Source organism: Papaver somniferum, chromosome 7, assembly GCF_003573695.1.
Source record: "Papaver somniferum cultivar HN1 chromosome 7, ASM357369v1, whole genome shotgun sequence".
NCBI lineage: Eukaryota > Viridiplantae > Streptophyta > Magnoliopsida > Ranunculales > Papaveraceae > Papaver > Papaver somniferum.
Window position 1 is genome coordinate 261,068,676 of NC_039364.1, and position 11,040 is coordinate 261,079,715.

Below are 11,040 nucleotides of genomic sequence, written 5' to 3' on the forward strand. Positions count from 1 at the left end.
TTTTGCTTGTAGCCTTTAACTACTAACCTAGCCTTGTATTTTTGAATAGTTTCATCTAAGTTATGTTTCCTCCTGAATATCCATTTACATCCTATGTCCTTGCACCCTGGATTTAAATGTACTATATCCCACGTATCATTCTCTTTGACGGATTCCATTTCACTAATACTGGACTCTTTCCACCATGGAGCTTCCGGTGAAGTCATGGATTCTCAATAAGTCTGAGGATCAGACTCTGCTAGTGCTACGAAGTCAGGTCCAAAGGAGGTTTTGGTTCTAGCCCTTTTACTTCTCCTAGGATCAGTTTCTACTTCATCTTCCTCTAAAGGTAAAGTCTGACTGGCTGAAGGGACGTCTAGGGGATCAAAACCTCTCTTACGAGAGTCGGATTTTAATGGAAAAACATTTTCAAAAAAACATTGCATCCCTAGACTCCATAATAGTATTCACACCAATGTCAGAAATATCTAAACTCACAACCATAAATCTATATGCAGGAGTATGCTCAGGATACCCTATGAAGACACAGTCAACAGTTTTGGGTCCTATCTTGGTTGCTTTAGGTTTAGGGATCTGAACCTTAGCCAAACACCCCCACACTTTGAAGTATGCAAAAGAAGGTTGTCTACCTTTCCACAATTCATATGGAGTTTTATCTGATCCTTTAAAGGGTACTCTATTCAGGATATAGCAGGCTCAGAGGACAGCTTCCTCCCACAAGTTCGAAGGTAATCCTGAACTAATTAACATGGCATTCATCATCTTCTTAAGGGTACGGTTCTTACGTTCAGCTACACCATTCGACTGAGGTGAATAAGGAGGGGTAACCTCGTGTATTATGCCATGTTCTACACAGAAATTTCCTATCGGAACTATGTACTCACCACCACGGTCAGACCTAATGGTTTTAATGGTAGTATTCATTTGGTTTTCAACTTCTAGTTTATATCTCTTAAAGGCTTTTAAGGCATCATCCTTACCTCTAAGCAAATATATATGACAATACCTCGTACAATCATCTATAAAAGTAACAAACCATTTCTTACCACCTCTAGTTTGAACCGATTTCATGTCAATTAGGTCTGAATGAATTAATTATAAGGGTTTAGAATTTCTACGAACATTTTTGCTAAAAAGTTTTTTCTAGCATATTTTGATTCTATGCAAATTTCACATTTATGTTCTTTTTCCAAACTTAATTAGGGTATGCAGCCTACATTAGCTAGTTTATGCGTTGACTTATAATTTAATCTAAGTCTACCATTCAAAACATTCAAACACACACAAAAAATTAAAAAAAGTTCACTTCATTAGTTTTTCTTTAAGCTTATATAAACCCCAGGTCATATAACCGATGCCTGAAAAATCATTTCCCTTAGTTATAACAAGTTTTCCAAATTTAATTAAGACCTTCAATCTTTTACCATTTACAACAGAACAAGATACAAGATTCTTGCATATGCCCGGAACATGAAAACTTTATTCAATGTGAGAATATTCCAGATATGAGCTTCTGCTCGACCTTTCCCTTTTATGCAACCTCTGTCGCATATGAGTTACTCATATAGAGTTTCACGACATCCCCTATCCTCTAATAGGAGGTGAACAGGTCTCTGTTTCAACAAACATGCTTAGTGGATCCAAAGTCCACCTATCATATCTCACATTGGTTATTAAAATAACTTCCGATATCATGCCACTGAACTCGTACTAGTTTGTTTTCAACTAAATTAGCATTAAATTTCTACTAATTAAGGTTTTACGTTGTCTACAATTACTGCCATTTGATCAGGAATTTTACAAACAAAACAATCACCCTTAATTAAAGTAATGCTAGATTTAGGTCTACGAAACATACCTTTCTTACAAAAGCTATGCATAGTGTTGGATTTGACGTTCTCACCTTTGCCATCTTTGGAAGATTTATTTTCAGCCACATGCGCCTACTAGCCATGTCCCTTGTAGATGGCACCTTTATTCACAAAACACAATTCCGAATCAGAAAGTATAATATGAATTTTGAAGATAACATATGGATTTACAAATTCGTTTGAACCACCATTTCAAAAAACTCATGGTTACTCCATAAAAACTAATATTGTCAACAACAAATTTCTGCTCGTCATAATTTTTTAGGAACATTTCTCTGTTTTGTAAAATATCGAAAAAAATACTTTTACAACTCCAAAAATTCTGAAATTTTACGTGGGTAACTATCAAGATATCTACTACATTATGCAAAAAGGGTTTATCAAAATTCTTTCTAGGTTAAGAGATAAACTCGAAATTTTACAGCTAACCCAAAAATTCATTTTTTGCTTTTTCACTCCACAAATAACATCCATGATTGTTGGGTGCTACAATTAAAGACAAGGAACGATCAAATAAACAAAATTTATTGATACTTATCTCCTTTATAATGGAAGTGATCGGATTGACAACCGGATGAGCTCCCTAGAAAATTTTGCAGACCCATCGACATCGTTCTTACCCATTGTTACAGATAGAAAAGACTATCGTGTTAAGATTGTTGCAACTGTAACAATAAAATACTCAAAGAAGATGTTAGAAATAAATTTCTGAAACGCTTAAATAAACACTCAATGGAATCAGCAAACAGAGGACAGAGTCACGTGTTCAACACGCTGTCCTTAACACGATAGTTAACCGGTACGCCTCAAGAATGAGTGATGCCTATACCCTGTGGTCAAGTCGTATCCAGGATAGAACTTCCCGTTGCAAATATTGTTAGCACTACAATACTTGCCGACTCATACGAACTCAACAGCAATGGCACAAAGAATAAAAACCACACAGAGGGAGAAAGACGAAAAGAAGAGGATAGTATCTCTTCTGGACACAAATTGAAATGAAGAAGTCGAATTCTTTTTATAGGCAAACGAAGAGAGTGAAATCAATGCACATTAATGTGCGAATCAATACTGCATGCGAAATAATGCTGCACGGTGTCGACATAATTTTGTCATAAAACATTCAAAAAATGTAAGAAAAATGTCGACATCCATGCACATAAAGTCGTTAAGAAAATTATTTTTGGTTAGAAAATAAATTCACCCAGGTCACACGCCCCCCACATTTAAGACAAATTTTTTAATTTGACTGTAAAATATTTAAGAAAATAATTAAAATCATTTTGTCAAAGTGATAAGTCTTGGTTTATCCATGTCCACGGTGTAGGCACGAGCCCGAGCCCTAAGACTAAGTGAAAGCAAAAAAATTTTTGCCCCATGCATTCCACCCACATTATTTTACTAACTATCCATAAAGGAATAGCTATATAGTGGAATTCCTCTTTAGATACACCCAATGTGGGACTAAAGGTTCTATTTCATTCACTCATAAGAAAATGAGTAAGTGTTCTTAGAGACCCAAAGGTCCTAAATTCAATTCCCACCAAGACCATAAAACCAAAACAATAAACTCATTTTCTCCGACAGTTGTTCATATCCCCGCTCTTAGAATTATTTGTCTTCGGAGCCATCCACATTTCATGCTTGCCTTTTGATTAGAAGAAGTGTACTATATGATAATCTTTTTTTGTAAGAAGGTCGTACAACATTTAATGTTGTGAGAGTTAGTGGTATTTATTAAATACTTTTGTTATTGGGAGGAAGTTTTTTTATCAGGGGAGTGGAGAATCCGTAATTGACTCACTGATTTAAGAGTGAGTTGAATTCTAATATTTTTTGGACCAAAATATCCTTTAAAGTCCACTCGGTAGATATTCATACCGCTCACTGGTTTTAGTTTTCCTATCAACAGAGAACAAAAAATCCCTAAAACCTCAAATTTCCCCAAATTCATTTATGATCATCAACTGTGGGGTCGTAATGCTTTTGGGTACTTTTTCACTGTATCTATATCTCCCACATAGTTAAGAATAAAATGGCAGGTGCATATATTGATTTTGAAGTTTGGGAAGATGACAATCAATCCATGACACTTCCTCTTCCATTATGTGAATCTCTTCCATCAAATGTACCCGAGTCTGGCGGAAACGAAGAATCCCAGGTACCCAAACGATCAAAGTATGATTTTTGAATATTTCTATGTGTGTGTAAAAAAAAAGGTTCCTGTAAAACCTGCATTCGTTTATACCAGTAGGGGTGAAATCAAAGATTCACGACAGAGGTCAAAAAAGTGAATCGCATACTTCTCTACTGTACAGAAAATGGTGAAACTCAATATTTCACTTCCTTCCGAATAGAAGTGGTAAGCCCATTAGTCACCAAGCGAAAAAACCATGTGCCAAAGACCACAACAAAAAAGAGGAAATGCGGTTCCATCAAGTGTGGGTGTCCGTTTCGTCTAAATGCTAGTTGTGACAAGGTTGAGAGATGGAATGTTCGAGTTCGTTGCCGTTTTCACAATCACCCTATTCCAACTACATTGACGGGACATGCATACGCAGGGAGGTTGGCAGAAGAAGAAAAGTTGCATGTTCTTGAATTGACAAATAGTGGATGTCGACCTCGGGAAATTCTTACAAGCATCAAGAATAAAAATCGAAATAAGTATTCAACTATGAGAACCATCTACAATGCAAGACGTAAATTAAAAATATATGCAATGCAAGGTAGATCGTTGATGCAACATTTCTTCAAGTTAGCTCAAGAACACCATTATACGGTTGAGTATAAGTTTGATCCTCTAACAAAGAAGGTAACTGATCTAATTTTCGCCCATCCGGAGTCCGTAAAGTTGGCACAATGTTTTCATGAGTTTCTTTTATTGGATTGCACATACAAAACTAACAAGTACAGGTTACCTTTATTCCATATTGTATCACATACATCAACGGGGGCAACATTCACGGTTGCAGTAGCCTTCATGAGCCGTGAAAAAGAAGCAAACTACGTATGGGCTTTGAAGTGTGTTAAGCGGCTTTACAGGGAGAATGAGATTCCTTCAGTTTTTGTGTCAGATTGTGAAGTTGGTTCGATAAGCGCAATTAAACATGTGTTTCCCACATCGTCCCATCTACTTTGTGCATGGCACATAGGGAAAAATGTATATGCTCACGGTCAAAAGTTTTTCAAGCTCAAGCCTACAACAACTAGTGATGAAGACAAACCGAAGAAGATAGATACCATCATAACCCAGAAGGAAGCAAAGGGGAAAATTAAAGGAAAAGCAAGACGAAAAAAGGAAGGAACTTAGAAAGTGGTATAAGCATGGAAAGATATTGTTAAGTCACTGTCGGAAGAGGATTACCAAGCAAATCTAAATAAGTTTATTTCTACATGGGAGCCTACACACAAGGATGCTGTAAGGTATGTTATCAACACTTGGTTAGAGCCATATAAAGAGAAGTTTGTTTCGGCTTGGACCAATAACGTTAAACATTTCGATAACATTGCAACAAGTAGAGTTGAGAGTCACGAGGCAACTTCGCAAATTGCTTCCTTCGTGCGCATTGTTCGTACGAGAATGAACATGTTAATGTTGAGTCCGAGTTTGAGAGAAGCAAAACAACACAGATGCATGATCATAGAGAGGAAGAATTGTTCACGGAAATCCTTAATTTTGTCTCTATTAAAGATTTGAATATCATATATAATGAGATACCTAATAGTGTCGACAGTATGGATATTGATATAACATGCAATTGTCTGGCTCGCAAAATCAATGGGCTTCCGTGTGCATGTGAAATACGTGCGTTGAAAAGACAAGGTAAAGTCATAGCGCTTGATATTATTGACCATTTTTGGAGGCAATTGAGTAGTTCACCTTTGTGTCCAAACCTGGGGAGAGTGCCATTCGAAGAGACACCAGAGTTCTATGCAATACGGGAAGCATGGGGACGATCGACAGAAAACGAACAAGTGAGAATGCGAGCTCAACTGCAGCCAATTGCATTTCCAAGCACTGCCAATGTTCACGAGCCGGAAGTATCAGAAGTGCAAAGGGGGCGCAAGTCCAAGAAACAACTAATGAAAGATAGATCCACTGGAAGAGACTCATCTTTCTATGAACATGTCAATAAAACTATGGCTATTATGGAAAAATTGGGTGAAAAAAGGAATCGTGATATGCTAGCAGCAGAAAAAAATAGCAACTTAATTAACCCACAATACTTGAGTTTCATGCCTTTGATAATGCAGAAATTCATCGCCGCAACGCAAGAAATGCCAATGGATGAAAATTGCGGTTATCACGTGTTGTTGGAGCAGTTGACTTTCAAAGTGAAGCATCACAACCCTTGTAGGTTTTTGCGAGAGACAATGCTAAGGAATGTAGAATTAAAGAGGCTTTTTCTTATTATGAGGCTATGTGGGGTAGAAATCTGTTAGAAGAATTGAGGGAAGGCATAGATAAAAACGATTGGTTGAGAATGCCTGAGAGTGGTTTTATCATTGCCGAAGCTTTCACCACAGTTTTGGTGTATTTGAGTGAACTACAAAGCATAACTTTCGTCCCAACAACCCTGGTGCTATACCCCAATATTGAGAAGAATATGGTAGCTATCGGTCATGTCAACAACAATAATTTAATCGGGCTAAAACTCAAAGGATGTAGTCCGTTGCCTTCACTTCCAAGATTTTCTTATTGGATGAAACAAAAAAAATGAAAACTCAACTGCTTGGTCAAAACGATACTTGGGAAGAATGAAAAAATATGAACATTTGGCAGGGATCGAAGAAACGGTTCGTCTTGATGAATCCTATTCCTAGTTTATATGATGTTGTGCACATCATTATTTTTTTGTAAATTTGTGAAGGGCACTTCTTAAATACTCTTCTGCATATATATATATATATATATATATATATATATATATATATATATATATATATATATATATATATATAAACTTTTTGTGTTACCTGAATCTTTGAATTCAATATATAAACTCTTTTGTTACCTGAATCTTTGAATTTCTGGTCGAAAAATGCATAATAAGAGAACATTAAACTGAAAACCACTGAATTTTTTTGTTTCTCGTTTTATCTGGAAAGCGAGGATTTCGTATTTCACCTCATCCAGAGGGAACGTGAATTTCATAAACCAAAAACAACTGATGTTTTGGTTCCTCGTTCTACCTGGAGAGCGAGAATTCCTTTTTTCACCTTGTCCAGAGGAAACGTGAATTTTGTAAATCGTAAAACATTGGATTGTTTATTTCCCGTTTATCCTGGAGAACGTGAAATATCACTTTCTCGCTTACCAGGAAGAACGAGAATGCCAAATAAAATCCTGGATTTTGCTGAATTCTTAACTGACAAACAAAATCTAACTTACTTTGTTAATTTCAACAAGTCCTAAAACTGCATGAGCTAATACAACAAGCATGTTTAGCAAGAAATCCATAACATAAAGTCAAATAGGTGTAACATTTCCAGCACACACATCCATAGCAAAAGACATGATATATACAAAAGATCCAAGATATTGACAAGAAGAAATCCATAGCATAAAGTCAGTTATTTTGCTTCTTCTTCTTCTATTGGGGTGTCAGCAAACTTCCAGTACACACATCCTCATCAGAATCAGGGAAAAGATCTGATCTTTCAGGGTTGTCATAATTTTCAAGCATTTTCAGTACATGAGCTTTTCTAGAAGGGCTTAATGGCTCATCTTCAGCTCCAGAGCAGGAAAAAAACTTCCAAATCATTCCGACGTTTCTTTTCTAAACCAAATAAGAGACAATTTAGTAAGAGAAATCAACTATAATCAAGAATGAAAAGAAGCAAATTATTAAAAAAAGTTTGTTAAAACTTACTATAGTTGCAACTTTTCCTTCTTGTTCATCGATAAAAGGTTTAGCAAGAATCCTTGTTTTAAGATTAGCTACCCGGGTGTGAGAAACTTCAGAAAACCATTTCTTGTAACCATCCTCGCAATCCCATGGATTTAAGACTCTGCACTGTAAACTACGCTTGGGTATCAAACATGAATCCCATGCACTCCAACTATATCCATCCAAGTGAGGATAATAAGACTTGAAACCGATTGGCTTCGAAACCGTTTTTTCTTTATCCTGAAAACACCCAAACTGTCTTAGCACTCTGTTCGGATTGTCCCACTCGACCACATCAAAACATTTTAATGGTCCAGTGTAGTGAGCAACTTGATGAATAGAATCATCTCGGATTTACTTATAGGGATCCCATGTCACTTTTTCTTCAGTAAGGTCATCAAGTTTTTCACGCAAGTCAACCAAATCAAGTTCAAGATTTCTTTCTGGTTGTATTGGTACGTACAATGAAGCCCGGGGATTACATTCCTCATATCCACCTTTTAATGTATGCCTCTCGAGAGTCGGAAAGTGCTCATAAATCCATACCTAGTGTATATAATATCCACATTAGTTTCACTATTAACAATACAATATAAGAGAACAAATGAAAAAACAGACAGTTACCTGAAGGATAGTCATTCAACCAGCCATAGAATATACCTCAGTTCGAGAACCTTGGCCCAAATGATGGTAGATCCAAGCCAAACAAGTTGTAGCCCATGAGTAGCTATTCACTTCATCTAAATTTTCTAAACATTGTAGGAAATATGCATTGACCCTTGAACCTGATTTATCGCCGCATACAATAGAGCCAATTACATAAAGTAGATATGCTCTAGCACATTGCTCTTTCCTCTTCTTTGAATCATTCTTTTTACTTATAAACTTTTTCCTTAACCAGTTAAGCTTCAACTTTCTTTCTAATTTTTTTCAGTTCCACCGAATGCCTTTTCAGTCTCAAGTTCTTTCTTAGTATTTCCAAGAGTTCTTTTTATCAAATCATACGTGTAATCCCAAGTCATAGTCTTCGCCCCAAACACTCCTTCAACTACTTTTCCTTTAGCATCAAGTCTGTGGTGCGCTCAACATCTTCAATTGTAATAGTCATCTCACCGAAAGGTAGGTGATATGTGTTGGTCTCCGGATACCAACGCTCACGAAAAGCATTGATAAGAGCACGATCAATCTTATCATGGCCATACTTGATTAACGAATACAGACAGCTTTTTTTTTACATACTCCTGAACTTCAACACACTCTTTATCAATAGGCCATTTTTATTTTACCAAATCTTGGTGTTGATGGAGTTTAAGCAATGGAATTGGGTTTTCTCTTGGATTCTACAGAACAAACAAAAAAATTAATCACAAAATAGTTACTTAATATAATGAAAATAGATATACAATTCAAAATACCTCATTTTCCCATACTAATCGCGCAATATGGTCTCTATAATATGATAGAAGACGTGGATTAATAGGTTTCCTTGGGATTTCACTTTCTTCAACCACCTTTTTTCCTTTTCCACTAGAAGAAGCTCTTCCAACATCAACTTCTCCAAAATTCTCTTCATCGTCCTCGTGATTACTCTCTTCATCATACTCATCACCAACCTTGTTATCATCTTCGTAGGAATTCTCTTCATCATCACTCTTTGCTTCATCTTCTTCATCGTTCTTACTATCCTCGTCACTACTCCCACTAGCATTATCACTCTCTACCAAAGTATCTTTGTCAACCTCATCCACAATATCTTTGTTACACAGTCGATCACCCCTTCGAATTGATGCTGATGACCTTTTCGTCGGCCTTTCGGGCAACCTAAAACAGCAGGAGATGTAGTGAAGACATAATATTAGTTACAACATAACCTCCATAAAAATAACTAAAATTTTGTTACCCACCTATACTAGCAAGAAATCACAACAAATTAAGCCAAATTCATGAGCTTAAAACGTTACTGTGGAATTGAAAGCCAATTAGAAGTTGGTAAAGCTGTCGGCAAAACCCAAACTCTATAAATTGACTAATTGAAAGTAAGCCGTACCAATTTGAGTGTCAAATTACAAAATCAAATTCTTTGTGATAACTATTCACGTACTGGGTAATTTAGATTAATAAGAATTGGTAAAGCTTCCGTTTGAATTTGGTAAAGCTGTCATTTGATTCTTTAGATTAATTAGACTGAGACTAGAACTCAACATAACACCAAAACATATAAACTGAGAAGAATCATACTTAACGAATTAGTATTAACCTAAAACTCACCTGACCCTAATCCTTAAATAAAATTTAACATTCATCATAATCAATTAATCAAAGAATCATACTTAACGAATTTTCTTACGAATATTGGATTTTGAAAAAAATGAAAATCTCTTATTTTTGGATTCAACTTACTTGGAGATATCTTGTGGAAAGGATAGCCTTTTTTCATGCCGTCCCATTATATCTTGATCCCTTTATAAATGATTTGGTCAAGATTTTTCAGAAGATGTGAATTTTTTTTTCTAGGGCATAGTTTTGTTCTTCCCAGTTCAGGAGAGTAAGAAGCAGAGAGAAACACCAAAGAGAAGAAAAAGACTGGACAGGTTTGATAGGTGTAAGGTTTTTGGGTGAGGACAGTTCGATTCATGAAAAAATACTGAACAGGTTCGTGTTAGGTGAGTCAATTACGGGTTTTTCACTCCCTTGATCCGAAAAACTCCTCCCAATAACAAATGTGTTATTAAAAAATGAAAGCGTTAGGGGCGTGCATATATACTAATCAAATTCTTGATAATTCTTGTTTTAACACGAAAACTAAGACTTTTTTCGAATTCGATTACTCTAATAATCCTATTTATCATAGGTCAAAAAAGGATTGGCTTAGATGGCTCCTAAATAGAGATGGAACCTTTACTGTTAAGTCGATGTTCCAATCTTAATAATCATTTACTGTTAGATGGTTTATCTACCTAATCATTTTATTACTAAAACATTTTGGAAAAATTTATGGAACTTAAATGTATCTTTGAAAAATGATAAATCAATCTGTATCGAACAGATTTATCTATTCAATAGACTTTTCTATGTTAGACGGATTGATTTATCAAGTCTTCAACTTTGGGTCGTAGCAACTCTTAGTTGTGGGTGTGATCAGCTAAGGGAATTAAGTGCTCAGAATCCGGCGTGGTTCGAGAGGCGTAAGGAACGCGATTGTACCTTGATCAGTGTGAGATTGTTTAGGGCTCAACTACATTCCTGTCTGAAGTTAACTTGGAGTAGGCTAGTGTCTG

General features: G+C 36.0%; 1 protein-coding gene across 1 annotated transcript; it reads right to left on the reverse strand.

Moving 5' to 3' along the window:
• Positions 1-7,744: 7,744 nt before the first annotated feature.
• Positions 7,745-10,348, reverse strand: LOC113300263 (mitotic apparatus protein p62-like). Its single transcript, XM_026549475.1, has 4 exons — positions 10,163-10,348; positions 9,178-9,583; positions 8,387-9,102; positions 7,745-8,308 (listed from the first exon to the last, which is right to left on the reverse strand). The coding sequence occupies exons 1-3, from the start codon at positions 10,207-10,209 to the stop codon at positions 9,040-9,042; spliced, it is 516 nt and encodes a 171-aa protein (XP_026405260.1). The 5' UTR covers positions 10,210-10,348; the 3' UTR covers positions 7,745-8,308; positions 8,387-9,039.
• Between the last annotated feature and the right edge of the window lie 692 nt (positions 10,349-11,040).